Source organism: Spea bombifrons, chromosome 4, assembly GCF_027358695.1.
Source record: "Spea bombifrons isolate aSpeBom1 chromosome 4, aSpeBom1.2.pri, whole genome shotgun sequence".
Classification (NCBI taxonomy): Eukaryota; Metazoa; Chordata; class Amphibia; order Anura; family Pelobatidae; genus Spea; species Spea bombifrons.
The window spans coordinates 57,093,764-57,113,334 of record NC_071090.1 but is presented as its reverse complement, the minus strand read 5'-3'; the positions used below and the strand labels follow the sequence as shown (position 1 = coordinate 57,113,334).

Sequence of the window (19,571 nt, the reverse complement as noted above, 5' to 3'; positions counted from 1 at the left end):
GAAGGGCCCTGTTCTCGCAGGAACTTACAATCTTTGCCCTATGCAAACAATTGCCCTCTATGCCATGTATGGTCAATTAAGTATATTACTCACATGCAGGTGTTACAGCAAACATGTTTAGAGAGACAGAACATCAAGTTTATTTACCAACATTTTATTCCAATAAAAGTCAACGTACTAACTAGGAATTTATCAATATATGGGTAAGGATTGACATCTGGAGACCAAGACTGTCACCACTTTGAATACACCAAATAATATGCTGGCCCAATCGAAATATAAACATAACAAGATATGTTAATTATTACTTAAGAGAATATTACGACAAGATGGGGGCACAGACATGTTCTGACAGAGATGCCTAAGTTTGATGGGACATGCGTTCTTTATATGTCATATTATCCATACACTCCAACGCGTTTTACATTCTGACAGATTACACTTTGGAACAAGTTTGGGAAGAAAAATACTCCTTAGGATGGAATCAAGTTAGGAATATTAATATAACTTTTATGGCAAAGTGGTTGGAACATTAGCAGAGGGTCGGTACGAAGGACCCAGGTTCCTCCACAGCACCTTCAATTAATTCATTTACAATCTACTTTCTCGCCCAGGATATAGAGTAGTAAAGGGGCTTTTGTTTGGTAAAGAACAGAGCAGTGAAAGCATCGGCCGTACTAGACCAGGCCATATTGAATCCCCCCCCCCCCAAAAAAAAGGTATCTGAGAGGAATTTGGTATAAAGAAAAACTCTTTTCATTTTTCCTTTGTTAGTTTAGAACTGGAGCAGCAAGGGACCTTTATTTCATTTTTGAGATTGTCCATTAGTGCAAACTGTTTAACTAGCGCACATTGTAAAACCGTATTAGCTACATAAGTGTTAAACCAGCACACAGATGATTCTTTAGGTCAGCCCAGGTAAGCAGTTTAGACCCAGAAACAGCCCTATTTTTATTAAATCCGTGAATACTTTTGATTAAACCAATCAGCTGTTTACATTTTACCGGAGCAAACACTTGTGCTGCTGAACCAATTAGCCGTTCAACATCACTTCAGCCAAAGCCAAAATACCTGACCTGTCCTGACTTAAACTTGACCATACCTACTTCATTGTCCACTTTTCTATCCGAGAAAGTTCATGATTTCCCTCACGGGGGCATGGTTCTGATCATGAAGTCCAGAAGTCTTGGCACGTTTGCGAATAAAATATCAAGCAGCCTCGAACCTGTCTGTTTTGTATCCCTGGTGTCTCTATGGGCTCTGCTGAGCTCTCGTTTTACTCCATAAAGGATCATCACACCTAGGCATCCTTTTGAAGAGCTTATAGGTAGCTTCAAGTTATCATTTGGAGCCAATCTTGTTAGCAGAACCATTACTGTTTATTTCCACGGTTTACCATACTGTTTTTCACTATATCCATTCTCTTACATTTTAGCATCTTCATATGCACATTTGAGGACGGAATTTAGCTTTTACATTTATTTTTTTCTGTATGTGCAGAATTCATTATAGTGTGTGTGTGTGTGTGTGTGTGTGTGTGTGTGTGTGTGTGTGTGTGTGTGTGTGTGTGTGTGTGTGTATTTGGGTGTTTTATTGAGTCACTTTGCACATGGTTATTCTTGTATTCTTGTACCCTATGAGCACCCTGCCTGCTATTTTTATTTTTTTCTATAAGCCACCTCTTATTTCTTTTAAAATTGTAACCTAGTAGATAAAGATTGAAAGAACACTCTACATGAATCCCTCCATACATCGAATGCAAAAAGATATTATAGTCATTAAAGCGTAGATGATGGCCGGAGCGTACATTTAAAATAACACAAAATAACCCGGAGCAAGGATGCTTTTATTTGTCTGTGGTTGAAACACCCAGTATATCATAACACTTGATTGTTGTTGGAACCATGGCAGGAATACTGACTTAAACACAAAACACTTTGGTTATCCGTGCTGTGATGCTTAAAACCACGCGTTGACTGGAAAGAATCTCCAAGGGAACTTGACAACTAAGTTTCTATTTCCAAAATCGTCTAGCCAACTAAGATAGAAAAGAAAAACAACACAGAAATTTGATTTTTATACAATGATACAAAACACAATACATGAGCATAATTGATTGTGATTAACCCCTTCATTACTGTTATACTCTAGATTAGATCAGGGCCCTCACCTGTTGCTCTGTAAATCAAATTGTTATGTTATATACTAGTTATATCCCGCTATCCATTGTACAGCGCTATGGAATATGATTGAGCTATATAAAACAATAACACTGTTCTCATTTTTTTTAAAAAAATTCGGCCTCTTTATGTTTAGTGAACCCGTACAAATGTGATACAATTTTTATGTATAGAGTAATTTGAATAATATATGAAAAAGCAAAGCTTTGTGACATCCATAGAACTCAAGACATCTATCTACATGTTGCAGTTCACCCCAATGACTAACATTAACTGAGAATCTCAGTTCTTTCCAGTCAGTAAATTTGTTTTTTAAATCACGGTGGGAACCCAAATTGTTACAAAACGTATGACCTCAGGGGCTGCTTATCTGAAACATCAAGACATTTCTGATTCTCTATAAGATTACCTAGACAAGTGGCTGTTAAAAGCAGAAACGGATCACAAATGGATCAAACATTTAATAATACCATGGGCCATGACAAAAATCAGACCTCTTCAAAAAATGTATACTTAAAGAAGTCCTCTATATACATCTTAAGCTTCCGTCTTAGATACATCTATGGCCGAGTCTGGTTAAAAGCTGCGCAAAGCACTGAGCTACCATCAGATATCTAGGGCCCCCTGCCCTATCCTATGCTCCTCATAGTGTTCATGACAGATCTGGGACGGTGAGCCTCCTGATGACAGCCCTAGGGTGGTCACAACAGATGTGTGCAGCAAACTACTTCTGATAATACAATCATACAGTGCTTTCACACTTACTATGCTGAATTGACTTACAGCTACACTGAAGCATTTTCCATTCTTTCTGCAGGATGTCAAGTTGTACTTTCAAGGTTTTCATACAGTCTACGCTAGGACATTTGTGAGGTCCAAGCTCCCTTGCTCTAGAAAAGCCCATCAAACTGCTGGACACAGTCACTGCAAGATCCGATTCAGATTCCTTTTAGACACAAAACACAAGAAATCAATAAAGCAGTTCTTACTGTGCAGTAATGTAGCACATTTTTTCCAGGGTCAGGTACAATTAGTAACATAACAGCACAATAGATTTCATGGGGCTGTTAATTAAACTGAAAAAAAAGTATTCATGCCATCTCACATTATGTAATTACACAGACACAAAACCGACAGCGCTAAGGAACTGCCATCTTACCGGTATAACAGCAAGCATTCGTCCTTCTGCCAACCCTTGCAGCATGCTTGTTAGCAGTGAAATGTCCTGAATACCAATACTTCTGTTACTCCCTGCTGCCACCAGAATCAAATCAGGCTGGAAGCTGTAAGCTATTGGAAGTATTAACCGCAATAGCACATAAATAAAGCTGCTACCTTCACAGGAATTCTGTAAAAGAATGTTTAGCAAACAATCAAAATATGGATCTCAAATGACATCAAGACCCCATAAAAATAACACCATTGAGATGATTTTCACCCCCCCCTTAAATACAGATTATGTGTACAATGCAGCCGTTCTTACAAGAGATGCTCACTCTTGATGCATATATGAGCTTGTGAGTTGAATATTTGAATCTTCTCTCAATACATGTATAGTGACATAAAGACAGAGTTGAAAACTAACAACATCACTGAACATTTCTACCCAGAACCAGTCCTAGACCAAATGGCACCCCAGGCTAAAATGTTCAATATGTTTTTACACAATGATGGTGTATTTAAAGTTTCAATCATAAACACATTTTCACATGTTTTATCCAAACATTATTATGACTTTTAGGGCTGTAGAACACCATACATCAAGCTTTTTAGAAGGAAGTGGCATCAAGGAGGTTAAGAGGGGCAGAGATATTTAGGCAGCAATAGACTAATCTTCCCCTAGGAAAGGACTGGTACCACTTTAGACCTTTCTCTCTAGGAGGAATATGGCACTGCTTGGAAATCCAGCTGTTTCAGATGCCTGGAGATAAGACTGGCGCTGGTTCTACCCTACACTTATTCTTCAACAAGGTTGGCAAAACTGTCAGTTTTATAAAGCCAATTATCTTGCAACAAAAAAAGCTGTGAGGTACATCACAAACTGTCCAGTGATGGCAGCAATTAAGTATTTGCAGGCTGGAGAATCCATGATGTATCAAGTTGGCATATTAAATGTCCAGATGGTAAGGTTTAGAATTATTATAATAATTATTATTGATTTTTTTTTTTTTTTTTACTAATTATTGTTACTTACTTCTCCCCACTTCAGAGAATGTTGATATTTTGAGTTGATTACTTCAGCCGGTTCATCTCCAAGAATTCTTAAGAAAAATGTTTTCCTGCAAAAAAAACACCTGTGTAAGTTTTTTTTCCCCCCTAACTAAAAATAATGTAACCCCTGAAAGACAACCCCCGCCCCCCCCCAAAACGAAAGCACCTACCCATCATCTTTCAAGAGCGGTTTCGAATCAAGGTCACCAATATGAATGTAGAACACCCTACAGGATACAAAAATCACCATGTGATCTGTAAGGTTTTCTGCTTTTTCTTGTATATCAAATTACATATCATACCAGCAACATTAAAAAGACCGGGTCACCTAAACATGATTAACACTGTAGATATAGGGCAAAGGAAACAAACTGATGCATCTCTGCAACCAATTGTGAAGAATAAATCTCTCAATTTTAACCTCACAAAACACACACACACACATATATATATATATATATATATATACATATATATATATATATATATATATAGCTTTTTAGGGTTGCAGAACATTCCAATACACCCATAACCTATGGAGTATATTAAAAGGAGGAAATAGGGACAATCCCTCCAAAAGCATATACAATTTCATCCGTGGTAGACTTCTTTTAGCAATAATTTAAATAAAAAGATTTTAAAAAAACTTTCCCAATGGTGTCATGTTCAAAGGAACACAATCTGAGATGCGGAGTATGTTTTGAGTATGGAAGCTTTGGACAGCATCCTTTGGTTTAGGACAAGTGTAGGACAGTGCTGGAACAGCAATTTGATACTGCCTTTTAGGGGGTTTAAATTGTTAATAGAGTGTGTCATGTGATGACTGGTGGTCCGCTTCTTTGGGAGATGTTTTTTCCCCATAGGGGCACTTTTACTTTCGAGAACTGGAGCAGCTATGCGTCTTGTAGCAGGCTTTCACTACATCAATGCCCTGGTTCCAGTTACAAGTATACATTTACACACACATAAATGTGTACATATACGATTAGATCCAATTCTTCCAAAATGTAGAGGTCTGTGGTTGGGTAACTTGTTTTCTTAAAATGGTTTATTGTTAGGTTTGTTGTGGTTTTGCAGGCATGGTGCCTGGGTTGACTACTAATGCAGAAAACAATAGACCAATGGCTGGTGTCTTTTTTATTTTACTATTTAATATTAATTTCATATCTATCAATTTGTACTTAACAGGAAGTAGAAATATACCTTTGTAAACCCACATGTAAAGCATGTTGTAGCACCACAGCAGCTGAAAGTGAAGTATTCGGCGATAAAGCAATGGCATTCCTTATCTGTAGGGATTTAAGATAATTGGAATATATTATGCATGAGTGTGTTTAATTAGGTCCAGGCAAGCCATCACAAGTAACACAGGAGAAGAGCGGAGTTTGCAACCCAGGGCTTGTATGCTGCATGAACCCATCTTGTACTGCCTGGCTTGTATCAGCAGTGAACGGTTTGGAGGATTTAGGTCTCAACCACAAGGGGGCAGCAACCTCCCTGTATCACAGAGGAAGGTGTGTATTCATTGTATCCTCTGCTGCACATCCAATACAAGTACTGTACAAAAGCTTTAGACAGATGTGAAGACATTTCCTAAAGTAAGAATGCTTTACCGCGTCTACGGTCTTCAACATTGTCTGTTTCATTGTGCTTTGTCAGCTTGGAAAGAACATCTGGAAACTCCTGCCAGAGTTGAAATTTCTGCCTGGGAGAGACCTTGCTGATGCAGTAAATAAAACTGTAACTTACATATTAAATAGATCATTAGCACCTGTTCGGTATAATTGTACCCCTAATTATATGCCTTCTAAATCCCTGCAAGTGTATCTAGTAGAACTGGTGCTCTTTTGAAGGCAAAAGGCGATCAAATCCTTATTTCATTTAGATTTTTCTTCTGTTCGTTTTGTTAAATGATAAAAAGAAATTAACATGTCTATTTTTTGAAAGCATTCGTGCTTTACACATTTTCGTCACACCAGATTTCCTGTACCTTATGTCAGCCGGACACAGCTGTAACATACTAATGTGCAGGGATTGACTGGTGAATTAAATCAGCCCTGGCTAGTCCTTTCATTTGACTAAATGGGAAGACTTACAAGCTATCACTTAGTGACTGTGTGTGAAGGTTTTGGGGTAGCCGGGTTTGTAACAGGTTAATGCAGCTCTGCACAATTTGACAGCTGTATCTTACCTGCTTGTTAACAAGTTTGTTGATGACTGTCAACATTTTGCCCAGAGATGTTAATACATTTTCTGTTTTCAGAAGTTCAGAGAAATCACTGAAAATACAAAAAGGCTTATACAGAAAGTGGACTGGAAAACAAACTTCCTATATCATCCAGGCTGTCATATCCACTGGACGAGTACAGCAGAGTTAAATGCTATAAACGGATCATCTGAAGTACCCGGCGCATGCTAAAATAATCCTCCCTGACATGGTAAAACAAGATTAGGTGGTTTTCAATGCAATGCCATTAAGCTACAATAGAGACATGCAGTACAAATACCCAAAGTGGATATGGCATTTCCCACAGGTCTTTGACCACTGATTTTTTTATATCTAGAAACTGCTGTAGACTGAAAAAAAAATACACCTTATGACTGCTGGGCATTTGTGGGCTTTTCCATCCATTAAATATTGTTGAGAATTTACAACACCTACCCGATGATGACATCAGTTTGTTCCTTTGAAGCCGTCTGGTCCTCCACTTGCACACCAGCAGGTAGGGTAACCGTGTGGCCCTCAGGGATCACAGCAGAGGTTCTAATGGCAGGAGTGGAATTCAAAACTTCTTTCATGTGAGTCTCCAGGAAAACCTCAAACACAGACGCATCTCTGCCTTCCTGTGGTGGTTCAGGGGGACTGCCTGCAGTGTTGGATTTATGCACTAGATGCGCGTCTTTAAATAAATTGAGTACAAAACAGAACCATTTTACTATTATAAAAAAATACAGAACGCTACCGACATTTTCAAGAGAAGATTGCGTTCCAAAGAGTGGAGAGAAAATTGGCTTTTTGATATTAAGATTTGATAAATCCAAGCTGGAAATGAAAACTCTGATGATGCCGTGCATTTACAAGACGGAATACGGATAGGGCTGCCCTTTTCATTTAGAAGGAGGTACCAACAGATCAGGGCACAGGCTTTACTTCCTAGGAAATCAGATTTGTTACTTTTGTTGAATCTTTGTGGCTTCTACAGCACATCCAGGATCTATTAGCACTTGTGTGTAGTAGGATTAAGAGATGATAGGTTTGCCAACGTCAGGAGGATGAGTGTCTGAGCGAGTGTGTGTGCGGGGGGTATTATTTGTCTCATTAACTTATTTAGCTTTTATAGAACTAACATTTTATTATTACTTTTGGGGAACACATTGTATTTTCTTAGCCTTATCTGTGGTTTCATCTTCCTGACTTTAAATTGTAAATGACCAGCCCCAGTGAACTTCTGGCCCATGAACAAAGTGGCCAGTGAATGCTTTTGAAAATCAACTTAGTGATTGGACTATACATTATGCAGGGCAAGCTCATATGTTTCTGCAGATAAAAAATGTCAGAGGTGGCCCTTTATAATGCATCATCATTATAATCTATCAAAAGCCTCTGATATTAGCATCTGAGAATTACATTGATAGCAAAATAACTACAGCCATACATGGATTCCTACATCAATAGTATTGTTTCATTTCAACTTATCATGATGCATCAATCATATAATAATTGGACACAGAACAAAGAAGGAAAATGTAAAAGACACAGACTATGCAAACATTACTTTAGTATCACAGATGTGTTAACTTGAAAATACGTCCTGTATTATAGAAATATAGAATTGATGGCCCATCTATTCCGCACATTTCCAGCCATCTAACTATTACGTTGAAGTACAACTAGTGTATCAAATAAAGAAGCTGTAGAACATAATTACCATCAGGAGAAAAGCAATGCCAGTATGGAGCGTGTGCTGCCCTTACATTCTGAATGGATTCTAAAGCACTGGAATAGATGGTAAATGGTTTTGTATTAGTCATACTCTCTTCTCTTTATGAGTGTGAGGATGCACAAATGTATAAGAGGATATTGGCCCCTTTCCTTTAAGAGACAGGGAAGTTATTTGCTAATGAAAGAACATGGCTATAGAACATGGCTTATGCCAGCCCATATCAAGCCATTCAAACAACCACACAAAGACCATATTATTACATGGATACAAGCTGAAATAGAGTACCTGTTGCTCCAAGTAAGCAAGAGAAAAAAAACACACAGACACGAGACTACCACCACCACCACCAGAAATCTGCAAAGCATTCTCTGATTATTATTCTCCGATTATGCAGTAGGAACGATTGTTGGTGTACATACCTATGGCACGGCGCCATCTCCCCGGACAGCCTTGACACGGCATCTCCAAGTAATGTCCTTACGGTCATGCACACAGACTCAGCCAGTGACCTTAGATGGTAGCCGCCCTGTGTAAATGGTATGACGGTATGAATGCACAGAGTTTATAGTGCATATTATTTATAACACAAAATTGGCGCGTAATAAATTTGAAGGCCAGGTTAACATGTAATTTCACTTAAGTAATTTTAATAACAAAGAGATACCAATCTCAAGCTTCTTCTGCCAGAAAGGCCCTGCATAATACCAACTCAGCCCTTTCTTTCAGGAGGAAACACTTTCTGGTGAACTTTAAAAAGAACAATAAAGCTGTAAGGCACAATGTGCTGTAAGGCACATACACTGCAAAAATACCCTCTTTCAAAAAAGAAAATCTACCATTACATATTATTACTATTTGTACCTAATAGAGCAGACATACTAGCTAAACGTTTCAGACCATACAGCATAAAGTAATTATCCTTTTTTGTGTGGCATTTAGCACATTAGTTTAGCGATGTTAAATGTAATGATCTGGTTCTAATCTAACGTTAGGGTTATGGCTACCCCTAAGGACGCTTGTAGCATAGTACAAACAATTTGTATTTGTCAAAAACTTCATTAGAACAGCTGATTCCCAGAAATTATGGTATTCTAAATAGCAGATGAAAGTAAAGCCCAGACACTGAAAATGTAAACTGAAAAGTTTTACCTCCAGGACAACACACAGTTTTCCTCCAGTTAGGTTCATGAGCATATGAGTGAGATGACTGAAACACTCGGGGGTGGCACGCATACAGCCCTGCAACGATTCACACATGCTATGATCAGTAAGAAACTCAGCCTCACTAACAGAACCGAAACAAAATTTCCTCCAGCTACCTACCTCTGGGTCGCCAATTCCCGAGTCATAGCCCGACGACACCAGAACCAGCTCTGGATCAAACTGTGAAAATTAAAGCATTCACAGAAAACATCTATTATATGATCATTCACAATTTTATGGATGCACAATGAAGAGCTATACAAAGACACCCGTCAAATATTACATCAGAATAATGGAATATATTATAATATAATATATATATATATATATTTAATAAATAAAGATGACTTCTATTATTCTTACATCCATTGACCTGGAAATGTAAGTGGATTTAAATGGTTCCTTTTCTGGGTATCTATCAAGCAAGATTTTTTTCTCTCCTCCCTGTCGTATTTTGCCATCATGACACAAGCATTGCAAGAATGTAACGACTACGTGATACATATCATTTATTCTTTTTTTTTTTTTTTAGGTTATATAAAGATATTAACAAAAAGCAGTTACCTCATATGCTATCGGGAGGAGAACATGCAGGAAGGCTGCGATATAATCTGCATTTCCCATTCCAGTCTGCGAACATACAGTAGAAGATGGGTTTATTACTAGATATTGAAATATAATAAAAGCGCACATGTAAAACAACCTAAATTTAAAGTAAGCCAAGCTCCACAGAATTTATATTCTCATGGGATTTCCTGCCTAAAAAGCGTGCAGAATAATAGATTAGAAGAGATATTTCAACTGGGAATCACTATATTTATTTCATTTAAATGCAGCAGGTTGCAAAAACTATATTAGGCGTAACTGAATTCAATGTGTGAATAATTTATTCACATTTTATTTCACAAAGCTGCCGCTTACAGAGTTTTCCAGGAAATAAGGCGGCTGCTCCTTGCTGAATACATGTACATTTTAAGATATATATTTATATTTTTAAAGTAGTTAGGGCCCACATTTTCTAAATGTAAATGATGTCATAGCATGGCCAAGCATTCCCCATTATGTCACAAAAACATTATTCTACATCAGTAGATTGCTAAATAGTGAGCAAACAAACATCAAACTCCACGGTGATGGAAGAAATGTTAAAGAAACGAAAATAGTAAGATACACAGAACAATGGCATTTTAATAAATGATGCCTATAGGCCAGCATTTAGTAACTTGTCAGATGGAAAGATATTTTAATTGCAAATATAGTTGAGTTAATGTTCACCGATTCTCATTGGGCTCATTATACTAAACAGTCACTAGAAACAAGATGAAATATGTCCAAATCAAGCCATTGGCGTTATACATATCCCAGCAAGTTAATGTAACACACCTTGTTCCATGGTAGGTTTATGTTGAAGCCAGTTCCTTTATCTTTGCCAACAAAGCCAAAGTCTGATTCGCCAAGATTTGGCCAGAATGACCCGTGCTCGTAACGATGCCACGAGAAGTACAAAACGCTGAAGGGAAGATGGTGACAGGTGAATAAACTATTTAATCCCACAACCCATCTCACCCGTGGTCTTGTGGCCTTACACCTATGCCATGCATGTTTAAATTCAGTCACTGTATTAATCTCAACCACTTCTGCTGGAAGGCTGTTCCATTTATTTACTACTTTTCAGTGATGTAAAATATCCTTATGCCCAAGCCTCTAACAATCTACTACCAGGTTATGGCCTTTTGCCCTAATAAAGAATATTAACAAGTAGTTTTTATTAAACTTTATGAGGGTTGCTCTATGCATTTTGAAGGGCCAACCACAATACATGTATAATTAAATCTGTGGGATTTCTTGAAATTTTATTTTACCGACCTCACTATATATAATGAACAGCCAATCCTTGTGAGTCAATCCAGCAAGAAGATTTTAACACTCACCTCCATATTGAATACTTAACATGGTGGGATTTAATGAGTGGACAACTACGTGCTATTAAAGGACAGCATACTGAAGTCCGTCAGGTTTATGCTACTATACCCGTGGCTCAGTGTAGAATATAAAGATAATGGACCCCCCCTAGTTCATTTAACAGGAACAGAGAGCCACAGATAGCATCCTCATATTTCCCCATAAAACATCACTTCCAATACCACAATCCAACCAAACGCACTACAAACCTGGGGTCATCCTCAAAGACGTACTGGATTCCTTGTCCATGGTGTATGTCCCAATCGACAATCAAAATCCTGCACAGAGGTGGCAGAACAGGAGAACATATTGACATATCGCACAGAATGAAACCTGAACTAATTCCTTCTACATACATTGGTAACGTTTGGAAAAACATCTCAAAAATTCAAATTTTACTAGGTTTCAATAACAGCCACGAGCACTACAGATGCTGGGAATATATTTTAATACTTTGAGGAGGATTGCAGCATTCCCAATACTGTCGCTGCGAATATTCTGCAGCATTGCATTATGAATTAATACGTATGTTACTGTGAAACATTTGATATAGTGAAAAAATATTCTATGCAGTGTAGAGGAATGACTTTTGCCTTTTCTCCCTTAAAAGATGGTCAACGCATCATTCCTTTCCTGCACATTACTCTCGCTGAAAACACTTAGTGATCCCACCCAACAAATGCTACGCAATACACTCACCTCTCAAGCTTGTACTTCTTCTGCGCATACTTTGCTGCTATTGCAACATTGTTGAAAATACAGAATCCATTGCTTTGACTGCGCTGACTGTGATGACCTGGAGGCCTGAAATTATATTATATATGTCAAGTCAGTCAGTTAATGGCGCACACATATAACATGGTGTGTACATTAGTTATGCGAGAGCAAGCTTTGATGATCTAGAAGCTGTAGCGACCATGGTGGAGATAGAGTAACATCGAAGCCGCTAATGATTACCTTACAAGAGCCATTCCATTGAGAACCTGCCCAGACAATACTGCATCTACCAGCTGCAAGGTGCCACCCAGGGCCAGCTTGGCACATCGGTAGGAGTTCTGGAAATCAAGATAGAGAGGTAATCAACAGACAGGTGCACAGTGTGGAGAACCCATTTCACTTTTGAAGAGCATTAAAATAAGAAGCATTTGTTTCTATGCCAAAATGTACCTTTTTATCTTTTAACTCAAAATGTAAACATGTAAATATTTGCCATTCCTCTGAATGTTAGGTTTCCTAGCTGGACCTGGCAGAAAGGACTTTAACCTCTAAACACCTGTTGCTGGGAAGCATTGCTGTGTCCTTCTTGAAGACCACTGCATTTTGGTTGAATGGTAATGTTTGTCAAGAAATACATCATAGATTTCCAAATATTGGAAGCGCTGGGTCTGCAAAGCGTTACTGCATAATTATCATTACTGACATGTTCTGGAATTAGTTACAAGGTTTTGATCTGTGTCCCACCTGGTGGAAATACGCAGCAACATAGTTCTGTGATGTTTTTTTAAGCTCCTCTTCATTCATTGTCTGGGTGCTCTTAACAATTTCCAGATAGTCGGTGCTGAAAGCACAAAAGTTTTTATCACGGAATGTTATAGCCAATATATGGTGTAGGTAGCACTAGTGGCATTTAAATTACATATAGGTAGTTAAATGTGTCAAATAATGTATGGTATCATTACGATGTGAAAAAAAGGAGCTTCAGTTTCAGGAGCCAGTAAATCAAATGTGTTCACTTCACTGATTCCTGTTTCCCTGCTTGGTGAATCATGCCCTATTACTCTCTCCAATCCATTCTTTCATCACAGAGGAGTCTAGCAATGAACCCAATGGTACCCTATCGGTGCCATCAACAGAACATACGCTTGATAGACTAAGGCACATGAAAAGGAAAGAATTTAGCCCTATATTAGCATTCTGTGATGTAGGGAGTCAATTGTACCAATATGTACAATGAGTTTATAGAACCCTCTCAGCGCTACATAAGCTTCTGTAGATGAACCCTATGTGGCTTTGGGAGAATATAATTCATATAACACAGTAAGAATCAGTGTTCTACTTTATTTATATTACACATAGTATACAAAGAAGCAATATATATTTTACCAAGCTATTTGCATCTAGCACCCACCTATATCATATCAGATCATGGATGCTGAATACATACAGTTTAATGCTCATATACTTCCTAGCAAATGCATTGCGTGCATGTTTAAAAGTAAGACTATACATGCAGAGAGAAAGAGAGATGTGAGCAACCCTGTTATATTAAAAGCTCCTGGCTTTGTAGACAAACGGGGTCGTTCTATTTAGTTGTGCTACTACTGAAAATAATTTAGGTATCAGCTTCATTACACGTGTAATGTTGTAAGCAGCCACTTCATGTGTATTTCTGCAACCTCATAATTAAACAATGACCAGACCTGTGAACCAAGGTGATCTCTTCCTCCGTAGCCTCCCTGACAGGTAGCCCGACACATCTCTGCACAAGGTCGTAATGCTGCAGACGCTCGTAAGATGAAGATAATCTCTCAGGCACCTCAATCGCGCATTCTGGGCTTCAAACAAAACAATGGAAGAAAAAATAAATAAATATTAAAAAAAAAAAAAAATCACATTTAGAGTACATGTGTAGCAACATGGTACATTGTAATTTAACCCACTGGAATTCTGATATAGTGCATTAAAGCTGACAGTAATTGGTTGTTTTAGAATTACCTCCGATGTGAACAGATTACATGCCTTAACTGACTTGCCAAAAGAAATGTATGGTTACATGAAACGCGTGGAGTTGTGAAAACTTGAGTTTGAATGTCTTTAGCCTTGGTCTTTGTACACTGTACTAGCAATCGCGTAGGTGCACAGGTGGACATCACTAAACAGCGTGGTAGACTTCTTTGAAAAATGATGTTGTGTTTGTGGCCCTTGCAGTCAGGTTTGGACAATCCTGTTTTAAATTGTTATTCAATTGTCTTCACATAGAGGTGTAATTTGTGTACTTACTCATCCCAGAGCAGCCTGTAGTTCATCATTTCTTCATCGTAAACCAATGCTGTGGTAGAAGCCATATCTAAAAGAACTGCTGCGCTTCTGTATAAGACAGAGAGGATCTACATACGTCTAATGAAAAGGAGAGACAGAGCAATACTATATTGTAAATACGATGTATTGAGAACTTGAGAATGTCCTTAAAGAAACTTTATCACCTCCGACATACCCCGAACAGTGACCCAACAGAACATATTCATTTAGATTATGGCATGACTTTAAAATGTAAAATTGTTACCTGTTGGCCAACATCATGTATCAGCTGTCAGAACAGTTTGACTATAATGCTAAAATACACTGCAGGTGCACTGTTCCAGCGGCCAGAATGCCTGGAACAAACCCTAGGTGTACTTTCCAGCTGCCAAAATAAGCTGCTGGCAGAGTTCCTGCTGCCAGAATGGCTGGAATATGCTGAAGGCAGTCAAGAATTCTGTCATCAGCCAAGGGAGGCAACATAACTGGAGATAGCCCTGTCTGGTCCCCCAGTGAACTGCTGCTCTTCCTTCCAATCTTCCTTGTGACCGGTTGAGTTGCACAGCCTCCATATCGATCTTACTCAGCCCCACATGTACTTAAGAGGTATAACACCCAGCATGGATGATGGCAATCATGGAGTGACTATTGAACTGTTCTGGGGGTTTTTAGATCTGAGCTAGAATATCCCCCAGAGTTGATACTTCAGCTGCCCGAATGGCTGGAAAAAACTCCAGGCATGGTGTTCCCGCTTCCCAACAGGACCCACGCAGATCCGGGCAGGCATACTTTATTTCCTGGAGTTTTTCTGTTTCATTTAACGCTTCCTCACTGCCTCTACTGAAAGCAGGGAGCGTACTGTGGTATGATTCTTGCAAACGCTCAGTAGAAGGAGTTGAGCTCCCTTTGACATCGATAGGAGTAGTAGGAGTAGAAGTAGTAGAATACATGTGATCAGCTGATGCTTCGGTGACTTCCATGGAAACGCTACTGAGCATGTGCAAAAAGTTAACACAATAACGCTTCCTGTAGAGGCAGCCAGGAGGGTAGAAGTGCAATAAAATGCATTAGCACCCATTTAAAATGGAATCCAAAACGCTTTAAAAAATAAATAAATAAATAAACCACCATACAATTTTACACATAACCCCAACATAACAAATATCAATATTTTCACATTTGAAACCCCTAAGCATGGGTAGACACCCCACTCCAATCCAAAGCCAGTTTTGCAATTACCCTCATACACATAGTATGGAAGGGATAGGAAGTTGGGGAGCACTTGCAGCTCTCCTCATCTTATGGAATATTGGGGGGGGGGCTGCCTGTGCTTTTCTAAACCCCTCACAGCCAAGGTATTTACTCTCTGGCGCCTAGATCTTCTTCTGTCATCTGCTGAGAGATTTATATTGCTTGGCGCAACCAACTAACACTAATTGTGCTAAAGAGACCAACTATAGCCCATCGGTCCTTAGTACCTGTGCATTCCAGTGATAGAAAAAATCGCATATACGAAGACTCTATAGGACTGCTTACTTACTGTGCCCCAGTTTATGCCCACGCCAAAGTCCTCGTTGTCAAAATGTTTTAAATTTGAGTGCTAATAAAGTTAAACAGAGTAGTATGTACTAGAGACAGTAGGATCGCTAATGTCGTTATTAGCCTAGTTAACATGCACCCGTTTTTGCCTACGCCAAAGTCCTCGGTGGTGAAATGTTCATATTGTTCTGCTAATAAAGTTAAACAGAGAATCCAACTGAGTACTATGTACTAGAGGCTACAACCAGTTAGCGTTCGGAGACCTATATTTATTGTGGTGTATGAAATCGACAACGCCAAAATGGTTCAGTAAAAATAAGTCTGCGCTAGATCTCTTGCGTTTAGAGCTCATGTCACGAAGAAGTGCCCGCATGATGCGAAGCAGCTGTAGTGTTTAGTGCTGGAACTTGAACTTTTAAGTTAAAAAGTTGTTTAAACCGTCGAAGTTGTCTTGCCTGGGAAACAAACATAGAATAATAAAACGCAGGCACGTGTGATGTTTCTTATGGCATAACTGAGTGAAAATGTTTATGCGGGTGAAACCAGTTTAATTTATGTATTATTACGCTTGTAGGCGCTAATAATGAAATTATAGTTCCAATCTGAATTAGCACTACTACCGAAAGTTGTACACGATCATGTTATATAACATAAAAGTACAGTATACGTGTTTTTCAATTATAAATAAATATTTACACAAAAATCATTCTAGACAGACAATTCTCTTGCACTTTACATATTACTAGAATTTTAAATAGCTGATCTGAAACTTTAGAGCTACATAGAGGTTGGCAAGCAACCTGCGCTCGGCTTATCGGGCTAGATTTACATACAGAATAAGAAAAGTCCTCATACCGAAATACTAAATAATTGGGTGATTCCGATTCAGGAGCTGGACCTATTTTGACTTGAGCCCAGCTCCAGCAAATGTGAGATCTTCATACAGTTACATATACTGGTATTCTATCGTATTACAGGCAACCTGGGACTGTGGGTCCTGGATCCCAATTTAAAATCATTCAACAGATGAGCATGAAGCTTAATAATATAATAATAATGAACACGCTTGTCCCATTTGGGACACGGAATGGAGAATCAGAGAAGCATCGCATTTCTTTATTTTCTTTCTGTTCTACTCACTGTAGAACAAACCAATTTAGCGATTTTGTGAGTATCAATGGAGTGTCAAGTTGTACATAAAACATGATTAGCTAGATCAAGGTGTTACTGACTAAATAGTGAGTTTATTTATCTCTCGTACTACACTACATGTCCAAAATTATGTGAAGAAACATCTTATTCCAAAATCATGGGCATTAATATGGAGTTGGATCCTTGCATTGCCTCCGCTCTTCTGGAAAGGCTTTCCACTAGAATGTCACTAAAATTAACACTGCTAGAGCTGACGCTTGGCATTGCACGTGGTGATCTTAAGTGATGTGAGGCTGCTCAGTTATGGAATCTCGTTCCATGATGCTCCTGGCAAATAGTTCTTGCGCAGATGTTTCATCTAAGGGCATTGTGAAACATGGTAGCGAATGTTCCCACCGCGGACTTACCATTTTTCAATGCTACTCATTTAAGCACTCAATCTGTGAGCTTGTGATGCTTAGCGCTTTGGTGCTGAGCTTACAGTTGACAAGCACAGCTCTCTCAGGGTAGAATATGATGAAGTCATTTGTTGGAAAGATGGCACCCAATGGCGATGCCATGGTTAAGGACACTGAGCTCTTCTATATGAACCATCCTGTTGGTCTATGGAGATTGTTACTTGTATACAAATGTTAGCCATGTATATGGGTGAAATTGCCAAATCTCTATATTGTATAAGCTAGGAATGGCCTACTGCAGCAAGTATATAATATAGTATAATGCGGTTGTGTTAAACCCCTTTAAGATAGGTCCTTTGAGACAGTAATTGATGGTTAGTGTTTTCAGATTAGAATGAATTATTAATTATAATTTCAAGACTAGGATACATAGCTGCTCGAGCTTATACCCAGTCTTTATGGGAGTCTGTTCTGCTTTAACCCACTGTGCCCATATGTTAAAATTAATATTCTTTATGTCAGCTTTCAGAAATAGCAGCAGAAAATATTGCAGGCATGCATCAATCCAACCGAGATCATAGGGTAATGTGATGATGACAGGCATTATAGCAGCATGGTTCTCAGGAGGATATTACAGCTGTGGAACAAGGTTACACTTAGCACACAGTGAAATTGGGCACTTACGGAAATTAGTGAATTATAAAATTGTTTGAAAGGCAGAACATTCCTACCTGGCGTGCGTGACAGCTGTCACATATCAAGCGGACACATTCTGTGACACATACATTAGTGCTCCATGAGACTCTAAATATCAAATATGTCAAATTTGAATCTGTAATCAAAAGATTCTGATAAGACTAGGAAAGCTGTGTCAATAAATAATGGGCTAGACAGTATAGAATGCGATGGATCTGGGGGCTTGTTTAGTGCAGATACTAGGGAGAAGCCTATAAACCACTTCAACATTAAATCACAGAAAGAACATGGCATGCTTGCAAATGCCAGAAGTTTAACTGGTAAAAGAGGGGATTTGGAGATAATGCTTGAAATCGGAAAATATGACTTGATTGGCCAACCAATTCGAAGGACTCAATGTTAAGATTGTAAGCTTGTTTGAGCATGGCCCTCCTCACCTGTTGTCTCTGTAAGTCAAATTGTTATGTTACATACTACTTGTGTCCTGTCCACCCATTGCACAGCGCTACGGAATTTGATGGCGCTATATAAAACAATAAATAATAATAAGAAGAAAAGCCAGGTCTGTATGTTAAACCAGCAATATTTCCTCATTTGCAGGAAGATATAGACAATGACCATACTGAACATGTGGAATTCTGTCAGTGGAAATAGTCAGCGGAGGTAGAACTGCCCAGAAAATCTGAGTGGGTATTTGTTACAAACCACCAAACGTTGGTGATCTTGAAGAATCACAATTGTTAATGCAAATAGAAAAGACTTCTCAACTGGGAAAACTATAAATATGGGGGATTTTAATTATCCAGAAATAGATTGGAGAAATGGAACCTGTAGTTCATCCCAGGGGAGGAGATTTTGGGGTAGGATGAAAGATAACTGGTTAAATCAGTGAAGGAGCCTATCAGAAATTAATCATTCCTGGACTTGATGATCAAACAATGTAGAAATCCTATCCAACAATTAGGGCATTAAGGGAACAGTGATTACAACATGGTTTCTCTTGAAAGGCACTTTGTAAATGAGTGTTGGAGCTATATTTTTACATTTTAGTAAGATTAACTTTATTCCCTGTAGGTCTTTACTGAAATACATTAACTGGGATAATTTTTTTCTTAGGTAAAAGAACAGAAAACAAGGTTTAAGTCTTTAAGGACGAGGACAGAGGAATCATTTGAATAATACAAAGAAAATATGAAGATTTGTAAAAACAAAAAGCAACAGGTTAGCTAAACTTGAGACCGAAGAAAAAATGATTGCAAAGGAAAAAT

General features: G+C 38.5%; 1 protein-coding gene across 2 annotated transcripts; it reads right to left on the bottom strand.

The window, feature by feature from the left end:
* Positions 1-1,754: 1,754 nt before the first annotated feature.
* HDAC10 (histone deacetylase 10) lies at positions 1,755-16,257 on the bottom strand. Of its 2 annotated transcripts, none has more exons than XM_053462425.1 (21): positions 16,059-16,257; positions 14,501-14,617; positions 13,921-14,055; positions 12,962-13,058; positions 12,458-12,555; positions 12,200-12,304; positions 11,710-11,778; positions 10,922-11,048; positions 10,103-10,168; positions 9,659-9,718; positions 9,485-9,574; positions 8,755-8,861; positions 8,321-8,388; positions 7,054-7,291; positions 6,583-6,670; positions 5,595-5,680; positions 4,562-4,618; positions 4,375-4,459; positions 3,340-3,528; positions 2,964-3,126; positions 1,755-2,038 (listed from the first exon to the last, which is right to left on the bottom strand). In XM_053462425.1, the coding sequence occupies exons 2-21, from the start codon at positions 14,563-14,565 to the stop codon at positions 2,031-2,033; spliced, it is 2,001 nt and encodes a 666-aa protein (XP_053318400.1). In that variant the 5' UTR covers positions 14,566-14,617; positions 16,059-16,257; the 3' UTR covers positions 1,755-2,030. The 2 variants fall into 2 exon arrangements, with proteins under 2 accessions (XP_053318400.1, XP_053318401.1); XM_053462426.1 differs by having other exon boundaries at positions 14,501-14,587.
* Between the last annotated feature and the right edge of the window lie 3,314 nt (positions 16,258-19,571).

Coding starts and splice junctions, on each gene's coding strand:
- HDAC10 (XM_053462425.1), bottom strand. CDS start 14,565: ATGGCTTCTACCACAGCATTGGTTTACGATGAAGAAATGATGAACTAC. Junction 12,556..12,961: donor TTGCTGCGTATTTCCACCAG/GTGGGACACAGA, acceptor CTTGATTTCCAG/AACTCCTACCGATGTGCCAA. Junction 12,305..12,457: donor AATGGAATGGCTCTTGTAAG/GTAATCATTAGC, acceptor ATATAATTTCAG/GCCTCCAGGTCATCACAGTC.